The 26,650-nt window shown below is 37.6% G+C and overlaps 1 protein-coding gene across 9 annotated transcripts in view; it reads left to right on the top strand.

Moving 5' to 3' along the window:
* NFIB (nuclear factor I B) overlaps positions 1-26,650 on the top strand; it is a 450,766-nt gene that overhangs the window by 338,717 nt on the left and 85,399 nt on the right. For all 9 annotated transcript variants that reach the window (XM_044920499.1, XM_044920496.1, XM_044920495.1 and 6 more), the window contains exon 3: positions 8,589-8,642. In XM_044920499.1, the coding sequence (XP_044776434.1) occupies positions 8,589-8,642 (54 nt within the window). The remainder of the gene's footprint in view (positions 1-8,588; positions 8,643-26,650) is intronic.

The following is a 26,650-nucleotide window of genomic DNA, read 5'->3' as shown; positions in this document are numbered from 1 at the left end:
TCATCTAATATTATGAGATATGGGCAGCATTTATGAAAGATTATAAATCTTACAACTCTCTTCAGAAACTTAAAATACAGCTGGAGATGTTTTGCTTCCAACAAACATGCAATCTTCATAAAATTGGAAAAGAAATGTTTTGAATAAATAATGTCTTGGTTTATTTCTTTCTAGTGCAAGAACTATTTTTTTTTGTCAAAATCATGCCATAAAACTCCTCCCTCCACGACACTAACACCCTTGCCTCTGTATTTATATTTTCCTGGTGCATTAAAAATTTTTTTTTGAAGATGCCAGATTGCTTTGCCTTGTTTTTAAAGATAGAAAACTGGATTTGCTCCCAGGGACTCTTTCCCTAACTAGGCCAGTTTAAAAACTAAACAAGGATTGAGTCAGTTAATTAATTTAAATGAGATTACAAATCAAAAACATATTACGCAATCTTGATTTAATTACCACATTTTATTTACTTAATTGAAAACACACTGTAGAAACTTAGCAATCTTGACAATGGTGTCTTTGCATTCTATAGGGTACAGGCTTAGAAAGCAAGAAGTATAGATGATCCTGGTTGTGACCTTTGGTTCACTCAATCCCTGGATCAGTAAAGAGTCATTGAACTTAATCTTAGGCCAGAAAGGTCAGATACGATTATCCCTGCTTTCATTTGTGAGGTTTTGGTGCTAGTTAATGAAGCAGTGCAAACCTCTGGTCAGAGATATTGGCAGGTTTAACACTTTTTATGCAGGGGTGTTTGTATCTGCGTTGGTCAATAGTCCCCTCCTGTGAACAGGTTTAATTTGCTTGCATAAGGACATGTGATTTTTTTTTTTCCCCTTAAATTTCAGTGGCCTCTGTCTTTCGGCTAATTCCTTGTGGACAAATTTTGGTCTTGAGCCCAAATAAATCCTTATTTTAATCCTTGAGATATGATGCTTTGAACCTAATCACCCTGTTAAACCAAAAGAAGTAGCTCTTTAAAAGAAAGTTTAAAAATAGAACTAATGGAATCCGTAGGAATAAGAAATAGAGGATAGATTACATGTCTGGGCTCTTGTTTTATATTTTCTTTGGTTATGTTAATTTGTCTGTAAGGACCCTCAACATAGCAGCCTCTCTTAAAACTATGAGCTTTGTTGTATTCAACAGATATTTAAAAATCTGTGTTAGCCAATAAAAAGGAAGATCTGAAGACACGGGCCTTTAGATGGGAAGTAATGTAGATTACAAAGCATGATTAAGAATATGTAGGAAGCCATGTTTCCTGACTGTTATTTTGCTTCTGCCAAACGTATTCAGGGAGGTTTGATTTCTCTGCGTACTCAGACCTGGGTTTAGGGAAGGGGGCACTGATTCAGCAAAAACATACCAAGGACTCCATTAACAAAGTGACAGAGTTAATGCTTTCTATGGGCAGGTGGTTAACCAAATTTCGCAACAAAGCGGATGCCATATAATGGAATGTCCTATTGAGAAGAGAGAGAGACAGAAGCTAGAGAGACAGGGGGAGGAGGGGAGAGAGAATGAGCAGGCATTTTCGTACATATTGACATGCTTACGAAAGACAAGGAAGCACTTGGTTTTCCTACGTTTGTGTGTGTGTGTGTGTTATTCTAATAAACATTTAATAGAGGAAAAAGAAAATATTGTAAAACTATAGTTTTATGTCACCCCAATTGATGAAGCAGTCCTCCGTCAAAACTCAAGCTATATAGCATTTTAACTGTACTGGAGAAAAATATGGTGAATTATGTAATCAGAATTGCAGTTATATGAAGCTAAGTCACTGTAAATCCCAGGGAAGCAGTCCTTGTGGAAAGTAAACTGCCAAGAATGAGGCACAACACTTGAGCAGAGGGAGGTGGGAGAGGGTGAGAGAAGTTTGTCTTAGGAGAATAGTTTTCTCCCACTTCCCCTTTAAAAAGGTGCGTGGTTTGTCTTATTTTTGTGTGTCCCTGTTATAAAATGCATGCATTGTAATCCATTCCCCAGGGTTTTGCTTGGTCCTTACATCTTGACTTTTCTCTTTCTTAAGTGATTCTTTCTGTCATGCTATATATTTAATTTGTAAAAATACACTATTTTAGTATGTTGGTAATTAATGTTTAGGAGAGAAAGAAGGGGGCCATTCCAAGTCTTTAAAAAAAAAATCTTTTGGTATTCTTTAGTTGACAATGGGCTATTTCTTTACCTGCTTAAAGGAAAAGAATATGACAAAGGGGTCCTTTATCACATGATGACTAATTTTAGTTCTAGCGAGAGGCTATCTGTAGGTTAACAGGTTACAGGGTGGGTTTCATTTACTCTTCTGATATCCCTTGATATAAAAGCCATATTGTTATAGAATCATAGAATTTTAGAGGGACCTGACAAATTACCTTCTTTAGTCTCTTTTTTACACCGACAGGACTGTAAATGAAAATCATGCCTCTCAAATTTAGTTTTTCTGTTGATGCTCCAGTCATGGTGCCAGAAAATAAAATGAATTCCTGAAATAGGTTTCATCTAGGAGTAGAAAGACAGGTTATGTATAAAGGCCATTAAAGGCTTCTTGGCCTCCTGCTTGCGAACTGGGGGCCTGCTTCTGGACCCTCACCAGACATTTCTTCCCTTTGGAGGAGAGACCCCAAAATTAATTTCTGACTCAAAATAGTCTTATCTCCCCCCCTTCCATTTCCAAATATTCCTTCTGGATATAAGGGAAGCAAAACTCAGCCTTAACGTCAGGCCAGGACTAGTACACTTGACTCCTCCCCCTTTTTTTTGCCATAAAATGTGGGTCTATATGATTTTAATGTATGTTTCTGCACCTAGGGGCATACCTAGTCTTTCTTCTTTGTACACTTCTGTGCTTTTATTTTATTTTTTTAAAGAGTTTATTTATTTATTTGCCAGAGAGAGAGAGAAGGAGAGAGTGCAAGCAGGGGGAGCGGCAGGCAGAGGGAGAAGCAGGCTCCCCGCTGAGCAAGGAGCCTGATGTGGGGCTCGATCCCAGGACCCTGAGATCATGACCTGAGCCGAAGGCAGATGCTTAACCATCTGAGTCACCCAGGCACCCCCACTTCTGTACTTTTGTAGACTACTTGTTTCCTACTCATTGGATTTACCCAACTGAATGTCAGGCGCTATATTGAAGATTAGGGCTGTAGGGCTAACTAGGTCAGCATCCCTGCTTTCATGTAGTTCAGAATCTAAAAGGGAGGACCTCAACATGGAGGATCTGGGGGACGGAAAATAAAAGGGGGACAGAATGTGTGAAGACTTGGAGTCATCAGATGTAGGAGACATATGGGGAACCAGAAGGCTAAGATATGACCTGGGAGTTGGTAAAGACCAGAGGTGTCTGGAATGGCATTACTAAAAAATTTGGAGATTTTCTTATGACTATTTGGAGTACATGTCAGGGTTTTAGCAGTGGAGTAGCTTCAGCAGTTTGGAGTTTTAAAAAGATTACCTTGGTAGCAGAGTGGAATTATGTACTACCGTAATACACGATCTGTTCATTTTTCAGGACCCTATTCCTAAGGTCCCTTCCCTGTGATACCTTCTATAACACAGACTTGCTCATCCTTCCTAGGAAGAACCAACTGCTTGCTGATCTTGATACATACTCATTAATAGTACCTATCACAGTGTATTATAGTTTATTTGTACATTTATTTCTCTCTGGGCAGCCTCTGAGCTCTAGAAGGCATAGAATGTATATTCTTTGTCTTAAAACAGTGTTTTAAAGGTCATTATTATAAATTAATTGGAAATTTGATAAGAATTTATTGAGAACCTATTATGTCCCAAACATCAGCAACTGGAATATAGGAGGTGTTCCGTGAATCTTACTGATTCACATCTAATTGATGCTTATTACAGTAGTGACCTTCAAAAGACTTTCAGTTTTGATGGTCTGCCCCCCTCAGACAATTGAGTTCACCTACCTCAGAAAGTTAGTACTCAATAACAAACATTTAAGCAGTTATTATTTATTATCTTACCTATTTAACAAATATTTTATTGGACTCCCACTAGATCATTAGTAAAACATTAGAATTCTCTTTGTTTCAAACGCAGAGAGAATCCAGACTAAATTTGATTTAGAGTTGTCCTCTTTTTAAAGCGTCAATTACTATATAGATTTTAATAATAATTGTTTTCAACTTAGAGTGAAAGAATAGCTATGGGCTTTTAAAATTTATGAAAAAGGTTTTGAATGTATTGGTAAATGGTAGGAAGGAGGAGGGAAGTTAGGGGAAGGTCAAGTTCCCAGAAACATTTAATCTACTGAAAGATCACTTGGCTGTACGTGATTTGAAGATTGCATCATAACCTCTCAAGAGGCAGTGTGTCTGAATGGGTGGCCCATGTAGAGAACGTATGTTTTAATAGTTGCCATGTAACTTTGGACAAGCCATTTAGGTCACTTAAATATCCCAGGATCTTTCGTAAAACTGGGTCAGGAGGGAAACTGGCCATTCTTTAGGTAAAGTTTAGATATTAGAAGACTCATAAAAGGCTGGCTGCTTTTTAAAAGGGAGTACACGAAAGGATTGAGGAAAAGTTGGTAAGGGTCATGTGGGGCACCTTTTCTTATTCCTGGGGAAGGAGGAATACATTGAGTTTAAAAAGTAGTAACTTAGAAATGGCTTCATTAACTATTTTCTTCCAAGAAGAAGACATATATGTTTAATTCACACCATTAAAACATAAGGAATGGGGGTAATATGAGATTTTTATAAGTATGTAATACAAACTGTTTCAGTTCTACTTTACGTCCAGTGAAGTCAGAAATGTGGAAGATGTAGATTGGGATCAAGGAAGAAAAAATAAAATGTGGAGGGAGTGATGGAGGACTGGTTTAGGTGTGCTGCCTTCAAGTTCCGCTCCCCTCACTTTCTCTCCACTGCATCCAGATTGTTCTAGACTCAAGACCCAGTGTGCTGGGCAACTCACAGCCCCATTCTTACCAGCCTTGTTCTTTGCAGACTTCAGTCTTCTGGAAGGTCATCTTCATCAAATGGCTGGTACCTACTGCCTTTTGAGCATGAGAGCTCCTGAGAACCTAGTAATGACAGTGTTTTCTCCCTTCAGGGGAGAGGGGTAGACAGCTTTTACGTAGGAATTCTCAGTGGGCACACACTCCTTCATGTTCAGGCGATTTACCACAAATCATTTTATTTTTTTAAAAGATTTTTTTAAAGATTTTATTTATTTATTTGACACAGAGAGAGGGAGCATAAGCAGGGGGGAGCTGCAGAGGAAGAGGGAGAAGCAGGTTTCCCGATGAGCAGGAAGTCCGACGTGAGACTCGATCCCGGGACCCTGGGATCACGACCTGAGCCAAAGGAAGATGCTCAACCAACTGAGCCACCCAAGCGCCCCCGCCCCGTCCACAGATCATTTTAGATGCTTGCCCTGGGATGGGCAGAATTTAGTCATATCCCCTTTCTCTCTTTCTTCCTGAGAGTTAGTCCATTAAAAATATTAATCATTCTTTGAATGTGATCTCTGTGTTTGCTATCTTTCATTTACTCATTGTATTGTGTCTGACCAGTGTATGATGGTTTACATAATAAAAGCTTTGCAACAACTCTACGGGGTAGGCAGTATTACAGTTGTAAAAATCAAGACCACAAGGCTCTAAGAATTAAGTAATTGTGCACAAAATCACCCTACTAGTGAGGAAGAGAGCTCGAATTCATGATAACATATTAAGTACATGCAGACACACACACAGGACTTGAGCAAATGATGGAAGTGGTTGAAGAAGACCTTTGGGTTTAGAGTAATGTGACCTGGGTGGTGAATTGGAAAGGTTTTTGATGTGGTCTGAATAATTCCTTCTCCGAAGCTAACCGCAGTAACAGTTCATTTTGATTTCTCTGCCAACTATGACTCGCTGGTTACTTCCTTTTCTAGCAGTTGGAATTAAGTGACCAGTATAAGGTTCCGTAAGTGTTAAGAGTAGATTGTAGTATTAGAATTTACAGTCTGAAAAGTAAATGCTAACTTGCTCCCTCCCTGAGGGGGCCCCTTCTATGTTTTGGGATCTAGTATATGCTATTTTACTTCATGAAAAGGCACAGACTTTGGAATATGAGGGAAAAGCTACCATTGTGTGCCAGTAAATGCCAGATCATTTTAGAAAGTGGAATTCTTATTAAAAGCAAGTGTGTGACTCAAATGTAGGGTCTACTTAAGTTTTCCCTCAAATGCTTGTGGGTTTTTTTTTTTTTTTTTTTGGTAATTTTATTGTTTTCAAATGAAGAAGTTGGTGTGCAGTTGTTGGATATGGGGGGAAGGGGTAATTTGCAGCAGAAAAGAATAGGGTTTCCCAGTGGGATGTTGTGGTAACAGGGGGTGCCATTGTTCCAGCTGAATACTTTCTTCGGAATAGAAGAGACATTCATTCTTTAATTGACCTAAGTTTTAGCAGCCAGATGTTGGGAAGGAGTTTTGTGGTGCCCTTTTGAAATTGATTTAAGTAAACATGCAAGGCTCATGGAGAGTCTACAACCCCTGCCCCCTGAGGACAACCTCAACCTGCCTCATGTTGTGTCATCAGGAAGGTGGCATTAGCCACCTTGAGGGATGCATGTCTAGACCTCCATAAATGTGAAGTAACTTTAGAAGGAAAAAGAGAATATGAAGAAGCTCTCTGTCCAGTGGGTATGTTAATAATAATAATAAGTAGGAACTCCTCAAATATTAGAGTCACTTGAGAAATTAAACTGGAATGTAGTATCAGTATCGAAGGACATTTGTCAGAGGAACTCGAGGCAGAAATAGCTGAGGCTGTAGCAAAATAATGTCATTTATCATTTTTATGTAACTATCATACTCCATGCCTGGAAAGTGGCCAATGTTGTACCATCTTTTATAGGAATGTAGAAAGAGAAAGATTGACCTTCTAAGTTATAAGTCACAGACTCTTGCCTTAATTCCAGAAAAAGCAAGCAAATTCATGAGAGATGAGAGACAAGCATTTTAGAGAATATTCAACTCTGTGACTGTCTACAGGAGACGCTAGCTGGAACTCAGGCTGCAAGAGTAGCCCCTAACAGTTTCTTTACTTCCATTTTGGAAAACCAGAAATCAGTTGAAGGATAATGTGGGAATCACTAAATATATTTGCGAAGATTTCATGAAAGCTATTCTGGAGGAAAAAAAAAAAGACAAAGGAAATAGGTTGAAGAGGTAGAATTCTGATCTCAGCATTAAATCTGGTTAGCAGGCATGAGGCAAAGTGCAAAAATAAATAACCAAGTTCTATATAGAAAGAGAACAACAGGATCCCCTTGGATTTAACAGTAGAAGCAGCAATTGCAGTATGCTAATCACTTACATGGAAGAGCTTAATAACCCTGCTGAAAAAACCAGCATTAGATTTTTCTGCTTCAATTGAGACTGTCTTGGCTTAGGTACCATGGCAAGATTTCAGGGAAGAGACTGATCTGTGGCCACCTATCAAATTTTGTTGAAATTCACTATCAAGTTCAAAATTGCCTTTCCTAGGCAGGCAAAGGAGGCTGCTGAATTGGAGCCTTCCATTCCTCCGGCATTTACTGAAAGCCTAGTGCATTCACAGCCATGAACAGCACACTGCACACTGAGGAAGACACAAAAGAAGTAGACAGGATCTCTGCCTCTGCTTGGGAGCATGCAATTTAGTTGGGGAGACAAAACTTAAATACTAGAACCAATAAAAGAAGATTACAAAGCAACCTGCAAGTAAGTGTATAATAATATGGGGCAAATGACACAGATAACTGCAGAGGGGACGTGGAGGAAAGAGGAATGAGCAAAACACAACAGTGTTAGATTAGCTGGGAAAGGCGTGTTGCCTAACTGTAGTATAGCCTCTCCGTTGCTTTCCATAGAAAGCATCAATGAAAAATAACGTGGGGTAGGAAATTCAGATATTTCTACATTGATCTTTTTCTCCTTATCTGCAGTCTGTCTATCACAGATGGAAATTAAATTGATCCAACAGTTTGCTCTCCACAAAGCTATGTTAGTTTCTACCTAGTAATTTATGCTTTTCTTGGTGTTTGCAAATCGATTGCTATTATGGGATGCAGACAAATCTGGGCCTGGATTCAGTACGTTGGGAGATATGGGAGTGGATATATGCATATGCACACGAAATCCTGGAAAAATGGACTCTCATTTCTGTGTATTTCACTCACCGAATAAAAACATTTTCAGGTTCTTAAAAGCATGTTTAATTACACTCAGATTGCATTTTTAGGGGATGTATCTGCTTTATTTCATATTGCTTCTGACAGGCCCAACCTCTAAACCACCTTTAGTGGCTTTGGAGCCAGACCTTTTGTTTTTAAAAAAGGCCTTGCTCCATTCTGAGACTATGATAGATCTCTACTTTTTTCTTTTCCTTTTGACATAGAAATATGTATGGACATTCACCTAGCTTGATAAATAAAGTGTTGCTGCTGAAAGGCTTGGGAAAGTATACTTTATTTAAACACACTCAGCTTCATTGTTGCATCTTAATTTTTTTTTAAAGTCCTTCTGAGGATTGTGAAATTTGTTCAAACCAAATTAAAAAGAAAACATTTTCTGTGATTTCTTTATAGATTCTGGACAATCAGGAAGTCCAAGCCACAATGATCCTGCCAAGAATCCTCCAGGTAAATATGTGCTCCAAGGCGTTTGCAATCTAACATTGTTGGAGAACAAAGGTACCACTGTACAGATAAACACCCCATGATTGGTCAGCTGCCTATTTTGTTCTGGCAGGCAGGTATGATCAGGACAAGATGTGATTCTGTGTAGGCCCTTCACAGTGGCAAATACTTCTATATGGGCGTCATCCATATTTACCTAAGCACCGCCATTTTAATTTTTGTTGGTGTTGTTTGAAAAGTGAATGTGCATGTATTTCAGTTGTGCATTGTTCAAGTGCTAAAAGTCATTGTGCTTAAAAAGCCGAGAAACCACTTCATCGTTCTTTTAAAATGCACAAGAAAAAATAAAAATTTCCATACCCCTATTATAGTTTATCAACTCTCATTACTCTAAAAGAAGGGTTGTGGTGGTGGTTGGTTATGTGTTCAGTGAAGGATTCTTTGAAAATGAGTTTTTATTCCATAAAGTTTTTATTGGATTCCAAGAATCAGGAAATAATGAAAGTAGGACTTTTCCTTCAGTATAATGTATGCCGAATACCCTCTTTATGTCCAGAAGTTGTTCCAGATCTGAAAATGGGCTTTCATAACTTGGCTGTCTTCATAGTTTTGTTGCTTCTAAACCTGAATATATAGAACTTGACATTGATTTAGGAGTAGTTTGTGGTTTTTCCTCATGACATAAAACTTGTGCAAAGAAGAATTTCTAATATTTCGTTATCAGAAGAATTTTATTTGTATCTGTAACTTGGGTAAAAGTGTGCTCTAAGAATGAACCAACAAAAACAAAACAAAATGAACAAAAAATCCAAACTTACCACACATGCCCTCTACCTCCGCAAATAATCTGATCTGGTTGTTTTCATTGAAAATAAAACAAAACTTTTTAAAAGGTGATAATAAAAGTTTTCTCCGGTAGACTTAGTTTTAGGTCCTTAATTTTTTGACCTGCCTTCTCATAGGGTTTTGCTACTGTGAGGTTGAACTATCTGAAGAACTCCAAACTGTAAGAAAGTATGTCAGACCAGTCTTGTTTTAAAATGATGTTAGAAAGATACAGTAAGTAAATATGCAAGTAAAAATGCAAGGTCAATATACTTTTTCTTTCTGAGTCTTGCCTATATTTTGTTCCTTATTTTTATCTTAGAAAAATTATACTTGTCCAGCTGTATATTAACTTACTGTGTATTGTACAAAACCTTACTGTTTGGCAAAAGATTAAAAGTTTTAATTAAATATAGATTGAAAAGTGTATGCTAACTTCATTTGTCCCGACTTTTATCAAAATCATTCAAAATTAATACAGACTGATAACAAAACATGCAAAAAACAGAACAATTTTAAATGTAATTTCCAGTTAAATCTATTACTTTATTTTTTGTGTTGGTGGGAGATTAGAATAAAAAAGATAGACTATTTCGAACGTAATAAATTTTGTCAGAAGTTTTCTCAAGTTGAGGGGCGCCTGGGTGGCTCAGTCGGTTAAGGGTCTGCCTTTGGCTCAGGTCATGATCCCAGGACCCTGGGATCATGACCTGAGCCAAAAGCAGACCTTAATGACTGAGCCACCCAGGTGCCCCCTAAATAAAATCTTTAAAGAAAAAAGGAAATTTTCTGAAGTTGGGAAAATTTCAGTATGCCTTTAACTTTACTAAAGTAAAGAAATCTTTTTATTTGAGTGATATTTTCTCTGCGGAGCATGATAACCCAAAGTGAATCGTGTCCAAACATTTTTTAAAAGCTTCCTTACTCATTTTAGAAAGAATGGGGTGGGGGAGGGTAGTTAATAAAAAAAGAGTTGATAAGTAATGTAAGTCAGTCAGACTAAACAAAGGATATGGTCTTTGCATTTGAAATTAATAAAGCTGTTATTGTTTGAAATGCATTTCTGAACATGTACAGAAAGAATTACACTCACTTAAAAATGTTCTCTACTTAAGCTGAATGAATAATTGTTGAATAGTTTTATAATGCTGGAATTTGATTTTTCAATATTTGTCAAGAAGCTTGGTTAAATTTTTCTTTTGCTACATTCAGTGTAGCATCTCTAAATTCATCTGTTGCATATAATATGACAAGCAGAAATAATCAAGGTAGAACACTTCTGATTTTTTCCCTTTTTAAATTCTCCTTGGAAATCAAACCTTTTTGAGACCGATATCTTAAAGCTGGGATGTTGTAGATCATATTATGATTAGTTGAATATTATATGTACACAAATGGTACATCAATTATCAGTTTTTCAGTTAGAATATAACATATGTAATATCAAAATTAAATGGAATAAAATTAGAATTTTCTTTGATGATGCAGAATCATGCCACCATTTTAACATACGTTGCATATCATTGTATTACGGACTTAATCATAAAGATTGTTAAGGAATCCTATTTGATGGAAGTTAGAGTTTGTTCTGTAGTACCTTGAAATAAATCAAGCCGCTAGGAATGTAGAATGGCTTCTAATTTGAAATGTGAAAAATCAGAAGTTACTAAGGTTTTTGTTTTGCAGTCAATTGGGATAAATTACACATATTATTAAAAGCTCTTCTCATGGGGCACCTGGGTGGGTCAATCGGTTGAGCGTGGGAGTCTTGATTTCGGCTCAGGTTGTGATCTCAGGGTATTGAGATCAAGTGCTTCGTCAGGCTCTGGGCTGAGTGTGGAGCCTGCTTAGGATCCTCTCCGTCTGCTCCTCCCCTGCTTGTGTGTGTTCTCTTTCTCACTCTCTCTCTCTCTCTCAAGAAAAAGAAAAAAGAAGAAGAAAAGAGAAGAAAAAAGCTCTTTTCTTGAATATAAGCATGTTTGGGATTTTAGAGCATAATTTATCTTTTGGAGGCTTTTTTTCATCTCTGTGTTCTGGCTTTGGCTGAAATGTGAAATCTCTGAAGTTTCAGATTCAGTATCTCAAAAAGGCACAATGCATTCATGGGAAAATTCAGTCTACTACCATAAACAATGAAACAGTCAAATCACTTTGCTGCTTGTATTGTTATAACAAAGAGAAGCTAAACTTTGGGAAAAGATCACTTTGAGGGCTGACACCAGTACTTTTCCACTGGGAGATGGGCAACCCATGGACGTGGCTACCATCTACTTCCCAACAGCTTGGGAAGAGATGGCAAAAAGTCCAGCCCTTTTGGAGGTCGAAGCTCTGTGAAATCTGTTCCCTGATGTTGACCTGAAGGTGGAAGCCCGTTCAGTCATTTGATAAGTACAGATGCATGTGTCTGCCCACAAATCGAACACCCCCTCTGGCTTGGCTTTTCTCCAGCATCAGACATGACTGTCCGACGTGGAGGTCACATCCTTGCCGATTCCGAAGAACTTCTGCAGGGTGACCTTAAAGCTCTTCAAACTAGTACGGATGTCTCCATATAGGCCTTTAATTTTCAACTGGTGCTTCTTGATTGGGATTAGTACTTAGCAAACTGAGCATAAGCAAACAAAAGCAACACATTATTGGGAGGAGCAGTATTTGGTATTTGTTATTTTTAAGAACATTTTTGCAGTGTTTTTGTTATTTTAAAGAGCAATGAAATAGTCTTTATTGCACCTCCTTATACTACTTGTGATTTAATATTTTGCTTTTATTCTTTGTTACATGGTGGGGATGGGCATCATCATCGTTTCAGAGCTAAGGTGCTTTAAAATTCTGATGGTGCCCAAGGATAGGACATTGTTATTTTAGTCAACAGGCACTAGACCAGTTCATTTTTTTTTTAATGATACACATTTCCTTTGTTTATGATGGAGTCAGAAGTTATATGTTTATATTTAGTTACTTTTTGAGCATTAAATTAATCCCTTCTAAGCAATAGAACTATGAATCCTCTCTCAACTATCGAAGACAACTGTTTGGACCAAACGAGAGTAAACCACTAATTTAGGGACTTACATCCATCCTAGTTTTATTTGTGACAATTAAAAACTCGACTGTCACTTTTAGGAAATGTGTGATTGAATTGCAATTTTTTGAAATTAGCTTTGACTTGCTCTGTTGTTTTGTATCTACATTCCTTCAGCTATGATCTTTTAGATATCCCAGTCTCAGTCACTTGTCTATTGCTGCAGTGGTTAATATCCAAGAAAAACAAGGCAATCCAGAAGTTGGATTTTGCCTTTGGGTCAGTTAGAAGCTGACACCTCATTTTGGTGTTTAGGAGGTCTGTAGTTATGTGGGGAGCTCTCTCTTGGCTGGAAATACAACAAAGAAATGGTGAATTTTAGGGAAGTTTTTGCAAATTCTATGATGAAAACTTATAAAGCATTCTAAGTATCATCAACCAGAGCTTTCTCAACTGGAATGACATGGACTTACCCTGCTTTTCTTTTTTGCACATTTTATAGCATGCTTGTGCTGTTTTGTGTGTTCATTTTTTGCGTATAGTCTGGCAAAACCTCTGGAGACCATTAGGGTTATATATTGGGTGAATGTCAAATAAACTATCTTATATCCTCTCTGGAATAAAGATGGAACTAAATAAATAATTGAATAAATTAGACAAGGAGTATCTATTAACTATAACAATATTCTTATCTTACATTTAAAAAGTTCTTTATTACATATATAAATATAAAGAAGTATAATATATAATATATTATATATAAATATATATAAAAAATATATTCCACATATCAAAGAGATCATATGATATCTGTCTTTCTCTCTCTGACTTCTTTCACTTAGCATAATGCCCTCAAGATCCATCCATGTTTTTGCAAATGGCAAGATTTCCTCCTTTTTTATGGCTGAATAATATTCCATATATATATATATTCCATTTACATATACATACCCTATATATATTCCATTTATATTTATACACCACATTTTCCTTATCCTTTCATCCATTGATGGAGACTTAGGTTATTTTAATATCTTGGCTATTATAAATAATGCTGCAGTGAACATGGGGGTATATTTATCTTTTTGAATTAGTGTTTTCATTTTTTTAAACAAAAACCCAGAGGTTGAATTCCTGCATCATGTAGAGGTATAATTTTAGTTTTTTGAGCAAAGTCCATACTCTTTTCCATAGTGGCTGCACCGATTTACATTCCCACCAACAGTTGCAGGACGGTTCCCTTTTCTCCACAGTCTTGCCAACACTTGTTATTTCTAGTCTTTTTGATAATAACCATTCTAACAGGTGTGAGGTAATATCTCATTGTGGTTTTGATTTGCATTTCCCTGATGATTAATAATGTAGAGCATTTTTATTCATGCACGTGTTGGCCATCTGTAGGTCTTTTTTGGAAAATGTCTATTTAGGTCCTCTGCCCATTTTTTTTTTTTTAATATTTTATTTATTTATTTTGACAGAGAGAGAGAGAGACAGTGAGAGAGACAGCGAGAGAGGGAACACGGCAGGGGGAGTGGGAGAGGGAGAAGCAGGCTCCCTGCTGATCAGGGAGCCTGATGCGGGGCTCGATCCCAGGACCCTGGGACCATGACCTGAGCCAAAGGCAGACACTTAATGACTGAGCCACCCAGGCGCCCCCTTCTGCCCATTTTTTAATCAGATTTTTTTTTTTTTTTTTGCGAATGAGTTGTATGAATTCTTTATATATTTTGGATATTAGCCCCTTATCACATATATAATTTGCAAATATTTCTCCCATTCAGTAGGTTGCCTTTTCCTTCTGTTAAAGGTTTTCTTTCCTATGCAGAAACTTTTAGATTCATGTAATCCCACTTGTCTATTTTTGCTTTTATTGCTTTTGCTTTTGGTGTCAGATTGAAAAAATCATTGCCAAGACTGATGTCAGAGAGCTTCCTGCCTGTGTTTTCTTTTAGAAGTTTTTATGGTTTCAAGCCTTACATTCAAGTTTTTAATCTATCTTGAGTTAATTTTTCTGTATGGAGTAAATAGTGGTCCAGTTTTATTCTTTTGCATGTGATGGTGTAATTTTCCCAACACCATTTATTGAAAAGACTGTCCTTTCCTCATTGTGTATTCTTGGCTCCTTTGTCATAAATTAATTGACTATAAATGTATGAGTTTATATCTAGGCTCCCTATTCTGTTCCATCGATCAGTGTGTGTGATTTTATACCAATACACACTGTTTTTATTACTATAGTTTTGTAATATAGTTTGAAATCAAGGAGTGTGATGCCTCCAGCTTTATTCTTTCTCAAAATTGCTTTGGTTATTTGGAATCTTTTATGGTTCTATATAAATCTTAGGACTGTTTATTCTAGTTCTGTGAAAACTGCCATTGGAATTTTGATAGTGATTGCATTGATTTTGTAGGTTGCTTTGGGTAATATGAACATGTTAACAATATTAATTCTTCCAATCCATGAGCATGGAGTATTTTTCCATTTATTTGTGCTTCATCTATATCTTTCATTAATGTCTTTTAGTTTTCAATTACAGGTCTTTCACCTCCTTGGTTAAATATCCTTAGGTATTTTAATTTTTTTTTTTTTTTGATGCAATTGTAAACAGGATTTTTTTTTCCTTTTTTTTTTTTCTTAGGGGAGGAGGGGCAGCGGGAGAGGGAGAGAGAGAGCATCTTAAGCAGGCTCCATGCCCAGCATGGAGCCCAACATGGGGCTCAATCTCACAACCCTGAGATCATGACCTGAGCTGAATTCAGGAGTTATGGGCTTAACTGACTGAGCCACCCAGGTGCCTAAACAGGATGTTTTCTTAATTTCTCTCTCTGATAGTTCATTATTAATGTATAGCAATACAACAGATTTTTGATGTTGTATCCTGCAACTTTACTGAATTTGTTTGTTCTAACAGTTTTCTGATGGAGTCTTTAGGGTTTTCTATATATATAGTATCAGGTCACCTACAAATAGTGACTGTTTTCTTTCTTTCTTTCTTTCTTTTTTTTTCAATTTGGATGCCTTTTATTTCTTTTTCTTGCCTAACTGCTGTGGCCAGGACTTCTAATACTATGTTAAATAAAAATGGTAAGAGTGGGCATCCTTATCTATTTCCTGATTTTAGAGGAAAAGCATTCAGGTTTTCACCATCAAGTATGATGCTAGCTGTGGACTTGTCATATATGGCCTTTATTATTTTGAGGTATGTTCCCTCTATGCCCATTTTGTTGAGAGTTTTTATCATAAACACATGTTGAATTTTGTCTCACGCTTTTTCTGCATCTATCAAAATGATTATATGATTTATATATAATCATCACATTGTATCACATTGGATGATTTGCCGCTGTTGAACCATCCTTGAATCCCTGGGATAAATCCCACTTGATCATGGGGTATGATCCTTTTAATGTATTGTTGAATTTGGTTTGCTAATATTTTATTGAGGATTTTTGCATCTATGTTCACAGAGACATTGGTTTATAATTTTCTTTTCCTGTGGCATCCTGTTCTGGTTTTGGTGTCAGAGTAAAGCTTGCCTCATAAAATGAGTTTGAAAGAGTTCTTTCCTTTTATTTTTTTGGAACAGTTTGAGAGGGATTATGTTAATTTTTTTTTTTTTTTTTTTTTTTTGACTGGTAGAATTCACCAGTGAAGCTGTCTGTCCTGGACTTTTGTTTGTTGGGAAGTTCTTGATGACTTTATCTCCTTACTAGTAATTGGTCTGTTTAGATTTTCTATTTCATTGTGGTTCATAGTAGGTTGTATGTTCTACAAATTTATCCATTTTCTAGGTTATTCACTGTGTTAGCATATACTTTTTTATAGTAGTCTTTTATTATTTCTGTGATATGAGTTGTATCATCTCCTTTTTCACTTCTGAATTTATCTATTTGAGCCCTTTTTCTTGGTGAGTCTAGCTAAAAGTCTGTCAATTTCATCTTTTCAAAAAACCAGCTCTTAATTTCATTTATTATTTCTGTTGTCTTTCTAGTCTCTGTTTCACTTATTTCTGCTCTCATCTTTGTTATTTCTTTCCTTCTGCTAACTTGGGGCTTTGTTCTTTTTCTCATTCCTTGAAGTGTAAAGATACACTTCAGCCAGTTCATTTGAGACATTTCTTGTTTCTTGAGGTAGACATTTATTGCTAAGAATTTCCCTTATAGAACTGCCTTTGCTGCATCCCATACATTTTGGTATGTTTCATTTTCATTTTCATTTGCCTTAAGGTATTTTTTGATTTCTCTTTTCATTTATTCTTTGACCCATAACAGTATATGTTTATTATGGTAATATGCTGATCTTGCATTTAAGAAATTCTTTAAATCATAAAAATTTTGCCATCAATCTCTCCCCAACTCTATTTTGTAGGTACTGAGAGTAAAGCCAACAGAGGGTGGTCATGATACTAATGAAAACCAACCAAATAATTATTGATAAAATTAATTTAGCATCTGTAGCTGGAGTTATCATTGGTTGGAATCAGTAGGGCCCAGATTTGCTTGATTTCTCACTGTTTTTTTTTTTTTAACTTAGAATTTGGGACAAACTTTACTCTCTAATAGTTATAGAAGTTATACAACATTTTTCTTTATTTGCATGTGAAGGCACACACATTTTCATAGGCCCTGAAGGAGCTCATAGAGCATGCTTTATTTTAGAATATGACGTTCAAAGTCAAGGAAAAGAAAATTTACTCTGATTTTTAAAAATCATAGCTCATTTACTTCTCCGTTAATAAGTTCATACCCATTCATTCTCACATCCTCATTTATTGTAGCCACAAGAATAAAAAAAATTTTGTAGAGGAAAATGCACTATTTCATGATACTTAGAAGTAATTTTAAACTTTGGCATTAGACAATATGTAACTAACTATAAACAGGGTTTCTATTCATGGGAGTATAAATAGAAAGACACTAAAAGGATTGGTTAACTGTGGTAAGGCTTGACATCGTAGGTAAACCTTTTATGTAATTTTAGAATGAGGTCTGTTCAAGTCAGTGCAAAAATAAAAGGATTTTTTTCTAACAGATTTTGTTTCAGAAACAGTTTTCTTTTTTTTATCCTTTAATTTTTTTTCAAGACATCACATTCAGTAAAGTTCTTAAATGTTCAAATTTAGGATAGAATTCAGAGTAAAGGAGTAGAAGATTAAGAATGTGTTTTCTTGGCAAATTACTCTTAAAAAGTGAGAAAGACTCATAGCCCTCAGCTCCTTATTTTTATAGGCTGCATGTGGGTGCTTGTATACAACCCATTCCTCAAAAATTGATCTACATAGTAGTTAGCAACATGCCCAGCCTCTGTAATTTTTCTAGCCTGATCACTTGTAATATTAATTTTGGGGGGGGAAAAAAGACAATTTAGGAACATCTTATAAGGTCATGAAAGAGATTTTTCCATATCTCCCCAATCACCTACCCTGTTAGGCAATAACTAATATTGAGTGCCCACTAGTTGCTGAACTCAGAATTAAATATTACATTCCAGGAGACAGGGAGGGTGTCGGCTGAGTCAGCTCTAACTGAGTTGAGACAGCCATTTGCCTTGGGGGAGTTGGAAATATACATCATTCTACATCAAGAACAATAAACATCCCAGCAATAGCTGTCTGTAGGTGGATTATTTAGTTATGGACATTTAATGAGCATCTATTTTTTTTTTTAAAGATTTTATTTATTTATTTGACAGAGAGAGACACAGCGAGAGAGGGAACACAAGCAGGGGGAATGGGAGAGGGAGAAGCAGGCTCCCCGCAGAGCAGGGAGCCCGATGCGGAACTCCATCCCAGGACCCTGGGATCATGACCTGAGCTGAAGGCAGTCGCTTAACCAACTGAGCCACCCAGGCGCCCTAATGAGCATCTATTATGTGCATGGCACTAGGCTAGATGTACAGAAGGTAAAATAGTGAATGGTTTTACAGTGGTTTTACATTACAAATGAAGCTTGCTTTCCGCAAACTTTTCTGTTCATGAATACATACGCTATTTTATATAGGTGGTGAAGACTAATGTTACTCAGGGCGACAACTCAAGTGTCATGGGAGTTCAAAGTTGTGAAATATTGTTTCCAGCCATTGTAGGGAGCATGGTGGAGTGGAAAGAACATGAACTTTGGAATTAAATTTTTCCCCTAAATCAAGGTTCCATGTTTTACAGTAATCATGAGGCCCTTGAAGAGCATGAGCAAATCAGCCAATTTCTCTGGAACTCAGCACAATTATATCCACACCAGTTGTAAGCATCAGATTGGGGGCGAGGGGGGTGCAATACTTGGCAAGAAGCAGGTACTTGATGAAAGTGAGGGCTTTTTTTCATCTTACTTTCTCTTTTAGCTGGGTTGATCAAGGCTTCCTACAGGAAGTGTCATTTGCTGTGGATCCAAATAGAAATTCGTTGATTTTTTTTTTTTTTACATTGCACTCCTCTATAAGTTTAAGATGACAGAGACAAAGTTACAGGTCAAGATAAGATCCGAGGTAAAGAAAGAGATATTTTCAAGTCTTATGGTGGGATAGCATGATAGTTTTTAGGTAGTCAGTTTTGTTCTAAGGCTTTTGACATCCAAGGAAATGCGGTATGAAATTTTGTTACATAGTTTATAAGAGTGACATGAGAAAAAGTACAAATGTATCACTAGAGATTGCTTTTCCCTTAGCAACATTTTGTATCTTAGTCCCTGGTATTGATATCCAATAAATATTTTCCCCATTTGTCTTTTTATAGTGGCCTACTTTCTGAAGCCACCAACTTCTCTGTCTCCATTGAAAATTTTCTGTGTGCTTTATTCTTCCTGGCTCTCTGCAGCTGTCTCCTTTATTCTATTAACTAATTCCTGGCAACTTATTTCTTACTTTAAAAGTGCATCTTTTTTGCCCCTCATTCAACTAATAGTCCCAGTTCTCTCTTCTTTCTCATGAAAAAGACTCTAAACTTCCTCCTTAACTTCTCCTGCAACCTGGCTTCTGTCTCCACTTGAAATGATTTTCATTAAATTCATGACTTTTTATGATCTGAGTCCAGTGGTTCTTTTCCATTCTATTTCTGCTTCCATGTTCTTAAGCATTTATTTGATTCAATTGACCATGTTGTACTTAAAACATTCCCTTGCTTTTTTTTAAGTTTTATTTTACTGTGATAAGAATACTTAACGTGAGATTTGCCCTCTTAAGAAATTTTTAAGTAAATATAATTACAGGGTTGAGCAACAGATCTCTCGAGCTTATTCATCTTGCTGGAACTTTACGCCTGTTGATTAGCAACTCCCCATTTCCCCTTCACCCCAGCCCCTTTAGATACCTCACATAGGTGGAATCATGAGACAGTTGTCTCTCTGTGACTGGTTTGTTTCACATAGCATAATATCTTCAAGGTTCGTTCATTTGTTGCATGTAGCAAAATTTCTTTTTAAAAGCTGAATAATATTCCATTGTATGCACATAACATGCTTTCTTTATGCATTCATTTATCAGTGGACATCTAGGCTGTTTCCACCCCTTGGCTATTGAAAATAGTGCTATGATGAATATGAGAGTGCAGATATGTCTTCAAGATCCTGGTTTCAGTTCTTTTGGATAGATACTTAAGAGTAGGATTGCTAGATCATACGGTAGTTTTATTTTTAATTTTTTGAGGAACCTCCATACTGTTTTCTGTAGTGGCTGCACCATTTTGCATTCCCACCACAGGTGTGCAAGGATTCAGATTTGTCCACATTTTCCACAACATTTGCTGTCTTTTGTTTACTTAATGGCCATCCCGATAGCTGTGAAGTGGTATCTCATTGTGATTTGTATTTGCATTTCCTGAGCTCTTTTTCTTTTCTTTCTTTTTTTTTTTTTTTTTTAAGATTTATTTATTTATTTTAGAGAGAGAGTGCTCGAGTGAGTGCACATGTGTGAGCGGGGGGAAGTGCAGAGGGAGACAGAGAATCCTCAAGCAGACTCTCCGCTGAGCGTGGAGCCCTGCGTGGGGCTCGATCCTATGACCCTGAGATCCTGACCTGAGCCAAAATCAAGAGTCTGATGCTTAACCGAGCCACCTAGGTGCTCCCTGAGCCTTTTTACATATGCCAGTTGGCCATCTGTACATCTTCTTTGCAAAAAAAGTCTATTCAAATCCTTAGCCCATTGGTAAATCAGGTGAGCAGTTGGGTTTGTTTTGTTTTGCTGCCAAGTGGTAAGAGTTTCTTTTATATTTTGGAGATGAACCCCTTCTCTGATACATGGTTTGCGGCTGTTTTCTCTCATATTCCATAGGTCACAGTTTCACCCTCTTGCTTGTTTCCTTTGCTGGGCAGAAGCTTTTAATTTAATACCATTTCACTTGGGTTTTTTTGCTTTTGTTGTCTGCTTTTGAAACAGGGACTTTTCCTCGTAATCCAGGAACCATTATGTTTTCTGTCAGTTGCTTCTTCCCTTTACTTCACCAGATTTTTATCTTTAGTTCTGTGTGTGTTTTCAGTCCCCCTGTGACTTTAAGTTCATTCACCTTTTGTTATTCTTAGATATGAGCCTTTGGAACAGATCTCTCTCCTCAGGTTTCATGTGCCCAACTACTTTCTGGACAGGGTTCCCTTTATGCCCCATGGGTAGCTCAAATTCAACATTTCCAAAATTTGATTCATTTTTTTTTCTCCCAAACTTGAGATTTTCTCCCTGTGAGATATCTTGGGGCCAGAGCCCTTGGTTAGAGTAGCCCCGGCGTCCTTTCTCGGGGACTCTGTTCCTCACCCTCCACATACTCCAAAGTCTCTTGAATCCACCATCCCCGCCCACTCCCTGTTACACTTATTTGAGCTCCAGACTTTATTTTTTGTCTGTAATTGTGCAAAAACCCTATACTTGCCTCCATTCTGTCCTTATTCTTTCTCTAATCTTATGTATAAATACTTTTTATAAAACACAAATCTGACTTTTTGAAAAACTCCCTGTATCTTGCTGCTTATGACCCATCTTCTGTGTCATGGCTTTCAGTGCTATTCAGTATCAGATACCAAGTTCCATTCCTTTCCCTTTCTTTCTTGCAATATGCTCTTTCCTCTGCCAGGACTGCTGTATCCATCCAACAAAGTCTTATTTATCCTGTACGTCCAAACTCCAAACTCTTCCATGCATCTTATCAGATTCTCTCAGGTGGGGTTCGACACTTCTGTTTCTATTATGATTGCTGCTTTATGTTATGCTTATATTTGCTTACACATCTCCCCCTTCCCAAGTGGACAGTTAGATTTTTTTTTTAAATTATTTTTATTTATTCATGAGAGACAGAGAGAGAGAGAGAGAGAGGCAGAGGGAGAAGTAGGCTCCCAAGGAGCAGGGAGCCCGATGCAGGGCTCGATCCCAGGATCCCGGGATCATGACCTGAGCCGAAGGCAGACGCTTAACCATCTGAGCCATCCAGGCACCCCTGACAGTTAGATTTTCTAAATGAATAATTGACTACTATAATCCAATATCTTTTTTTTTTTTTTTGCTTAACACACTCAAGAAACATAGGATATCAGTGCTTATAACACTGTTAATTCAACTTCTTCATTTGACTTATGAAAACAGGGCAAAGAGGGCAAGTGATTTGCTCACAGGTCCAATTAGTTATTGGCACATGGAGGCTAAAGCTCACTTTTTTTCATGGATCAAAACCTTAAGACAGTAGTAATCCTACTATGTCATTAGTACTTTTTTCCTTGCCTCTCCTCCCCTGCACCTGATAAATAACACAATTGACTCTGGTAGAATGCCTAGTGAAAAAATGAAGTTTGGCCTTGTCTATGGTTGGCCTAAGTGTTTATGAGCATGAACTGCACTCAGAGAAAGAAATGAGAAATCTTTGTGTTGAGGTCCCCTAGCAGACTGAGTCTGGGTCTCCTGGCACTCACAGTGACTGCCACGCTTGAGTCCCTGGGGGCAGTTGTAACAGCCGTAGCTGCTAGGACAAGGGGCAGTGGGCGGAGGGTGAGCAGATGATGGAGGTGAATCTTGAGTGACCCTCGCCTCAGTGGGAATGAGCCTGGGGAGAGATGTTAGCTGAGAGTTTCTGAGGCTGTGGTGTCAGGGCACTGATGCAGGAGGGGGGATGCTCTCTGCCAAGTTATTGCAGTTGCTAGAGCTCTGTAGCCCCCATCTTGTCTTCTGCTCCATCTTTTCTTGAGTTCCCATGCTTTGCATTTGTACAGGTCAGGGGCCCACTTGCTACATAGTCACAAGTGTAATTTAAACACAGCAAATGCTCTTCTTTCACAAAGCTCCGGGAGAAAGGATAATAAGCTGTGAGAGACACCATAGCTAGCCAGACTTTTGTTTTTCCTAGCTTTCTAACTGTCTTGCAGGATCTTATGGTATCTGAAGTGATATAAAGTAACTTAGAGTGCAAGCAAAATTTCAATATATTGATGTGGGCACTGACTTCATTGTGCACCTAGTTCCAGAGAAGTTTTCAGAGGCTTTGCACCTGAATGGGTTGCAAATTGTTAAATTTTAAAAGATGTTGGTGTAACATATTTTTCTTTCCTCGTTAAATATCTGGATTCCCTACGGGGAGGGTGCGGATCCCCTTGTGAAAAAGGTGTCTGTCTTGACTACCCTGGGGTTAGGCTGTGAACGCAGCCACTGCCCAAGGCTCATGACTCAAGTATCTCAGGTTCTTTTTATTTTATTTATTTATTTATTTTTAAGATTTTATTTATTTGAGAGAGAGAGAATGAGAGACAGAGAGCATGAGAGGGAGGAAGGTCAGAGGGAGAAGCAGACTCCCTGCCGAGCAGGGAGCCCGATGCGGGACTCGATCCCGGGACTCGATCCCGGGACTCCAGGATCATGACCCAAGCCGAAGGCAGTCGCTTAACCAACTGAGCCACCCAGGCGCCCCTCTCAGGTTCTTTTTACAATGACTCCCTGCATCTAAAGTTTCCTCTCCATTTAAATTCTTGTCCCTCTCCATATTTACAAGGCCTGCTTTTGCAGCATAGGCTACAATTTAATAATGCAAAGCATTTTCCTCCTCACAGCTGGAAAGCTGGGATTGTTCTGTATCAGAGATAGAGTGGACTTGCTCCAGGCCAGTTAAAATCATTGAACTTGGCAGAAGCTAAGCTTGCTGGACATATTGTCCCATACAGAGGCACCCAGGGGATCTCCACTTGTCTATTAGAGCATTATGCTTGGAAAGAGGGATCAATTCTATGGTAATATATTGCAAGCAGAATAAAATACTAAGCAGAGAGGAAGATGTATAGCTACCCAAGTTGTAATCCGTTTCTAACTTATAGAAGAAGAATGTAATTTCAAGTTAGTAGGCAAAAATCCTACTGAAGTTTCATTTCTTTCTTTTTCTGTAACTGTAAAAGAGTGTTGTTGGCTTTTGCATGATGCCATGGAAGATAGAAGAATTTAAGAAAAAAAAAATCAGGTTTTGGTTTTCAGTGTTGTTATATATCTTTTGGGGTCTTTTGACTTGTTTGCTGGTCTTCAGGGACCATGCACTCTTTTTATTTTACATGGTAGAACTAAGAACATACTCCTCTTTCCACTGAAGTATTTCTGACTCTTGAACCCAACAGAGATACTCCTTTTTCCCCCATCCCCATTCCATACATTCAGCATATTCATGTCCCTAGGGCATTCAGGAGGAAGAACACAGAAAAACCACTTGACTTGCAGATTTGATCTTATCATCATTAAAATATCACATGCACTTGTTAATGAAACAAACGGGGACACGACAGAGTTTCTTTTTTTCAAAAATTGTATGGTTTTATTTATTTGAAATGTCTGGACTAGGCAAATCCATAAAGACACAGAGTACATTAGTGGTTGCAAGGAGCTTGGAGTTGTGGGAAATGGGTATGTGACCGCTAATGGGTTTGGGATTTTTTGGTAAGGTGATGAAAATGTTCTGGAATTAGGTAGTGGTGATGGTTGTACAACTCTCTGAATATACCAAAAACCACTGAATTGTACACTTTAAAATTGTATGTGAATTATATCTCAATAAAGCTGTAGTTTTTTGTTCGCTTGTTTAAAAAGTTTATGAGCCATTGGCAGAAAAGGGTTTGGAACTCAAGGCTAGGAAAGATATTTGGGGGTTCTTAACCCAGGAAGCAGAAACCTCAGAGGATCAAGGAAGAGGCTCCAGGGAGCCCTGCCACAAGTCGGTCCCATGGCAAGCGGTATAGGGATTATACACGTGCATTTCTCTGGGCTGCATTATATCTCAGTGAGCTCCCTTACTCTGGTAAAGTACAGATGACAAGTAACATGTTGTATTATAAGATAATGGCTCCATTGTTTATTTTGTGGCATGTTTTTTTAATGTAGTAGATTTTTAGTTTCAAAATTTGGTATTTTGGATTGCAGTCATTTTCTGCATTGAACTACTTTCTATGCAGAATGATACTTTCTAAGTAAGTAAGCAAGGAATAGAAGATGGTCATCTTCATCAGGACAAATAAAGGATTCTGCTGTTTTATACTTAATATGTCCTCATTGATATCCAGAAAGAGCCCACATAAATTACATTACTTTGCATAGTGTTGGCAGGTGAAGAATGGATTATCTAAAAGTTTTTGAGAGAACATGTAGATGAGGAAGGGGGATGAGAAAAGGCCACTGATGGGGTTACTCTTACAGCAGATGAGGAAGGCAAAATATTTTCAAAAGAATAGTTGGTGCTGAATTTTATGCATCATGATTTTCTTAAATATATTTACACTCTGTCCTTTTAATTAGAGTACCTAGATTATTATAGTAATTTTCCTAATCTCCATAGCTCATATTTTTGCCTCGGGTCTTAATCCCTGTGAATATCCATTGTGGGCCCATGGTGATTTCCATAATGTGCAAATCTGATTATTATACTCCCCTCCATATATGTTTCAAAAACTTCCACTCTAGGCTAAGCCTCATCTTTAGCATGGCATCTAATCCAGCCCTTCCTGTTACGGTCCCGACTGTTCCTTTCACTGCACACATGGACCTTGCGTTTAGCTTTAGCCTTAGCCATGTTTGTGTCTCTGTCCGTGTCCTAGAATGGCTGTACTTCCTTGACACCTCATCAGTGAGACGTCTCCAGCCTTCCCTTTAGTACAGTGTAAGTAATAGCACTTAACTGCATTTTTACCACTTTTTACTTGTCTGTTTCCCTTAGCAGATTCTGGACACCTCCAGGTGAGGATTGTAGTCTTCTGTTTGTACATTTAACATCTAAGGCAAATACCTGGCCAGAGACAATATTCAGCAATGTTTAGAATCTATGAGATGGAGGCTTAGACCAGTAGTACGCTAAATAAATTGGAACCTGTTTGTGCAGTAATGAGACCATGTCCATCCCTACAGTTTGCCCTAAGCCAGGAAAAGCCTGGTGTTTCATAGAGACAGTCACAGTGGGCCTCTTCTGCTTTGTGGACACACCACACCTCAGACGTGATTATCTGGGGACATTACGAACTCCTAACTTTGTGTGGCATGGTCTGAAGAATTTTGTAGGGATGTATCAGACTGAGAATTATAGTACTCCCAATATAATTACTGATACAGAACACCAGTCTCAGATGAATCAAATGTTTCTCCTCACCATCTGATGAATTGTAAAGAAGGCCTTTTTGCTTTTTTTATGCTTTTGCTTAGTGAGTATACTTTAATGGTGTTAGAGTGTACGTGATCATGAATGAGGGAACAGGTAAGATCTTTCTAGAAGTTGCAAAAAATACGTGACAGATTAAATGGAATGTTTCAGACTCATTTGTAATTTGTGTGTGTGTGATATGGAAATATTGTTACTTTGAAAATGTGGAGACTACTGTATATAGAGCACGGGCTCAAGAAGGTCATTTTTTCTTTGTTGATGTGTAATTGATATACAATACATTGTATAACTGTCTATAGTGTCTATATCTACACACACACACACACACACACACACAAAGGGAAGAAAAAGGAAAGAATATATATATCATATATATATAAACATATATATGTCACCACAATCAAGATGATGAGCATTTCCATCAATCTCAGAAGTTTCCTCTGACCACTTTATAATCCATTCCTTTCTCTACCCCCATCCTCAGATGACCTCTGATCTGCTTTATATCACTCTAGATGAGTTTACATTTCTATAATTTTATATAAATGTCTCTTGTATAAATGTGTCCTTTTTTGTCTGGC

The sequence above is a fragment of the Neomonachus schauinslandi genome, chromosome 13 (assembly GCF_002201575.2).
Source record: "Neomonachus schauinslandi chromosome 13, ASM220157v2, whole genome shotgun sequence".
Lineage (NCBI taxonomy): Eukaryota > Metazoa > Chordata > Mammalia > Carnivora > Phocidae > Neomonachus > Neomonachus schauinslandi.
Note: the sequence above shows the minus strand (reverse complement) of the source record. Positions and strands in the feature narration are given on the sequence as shown.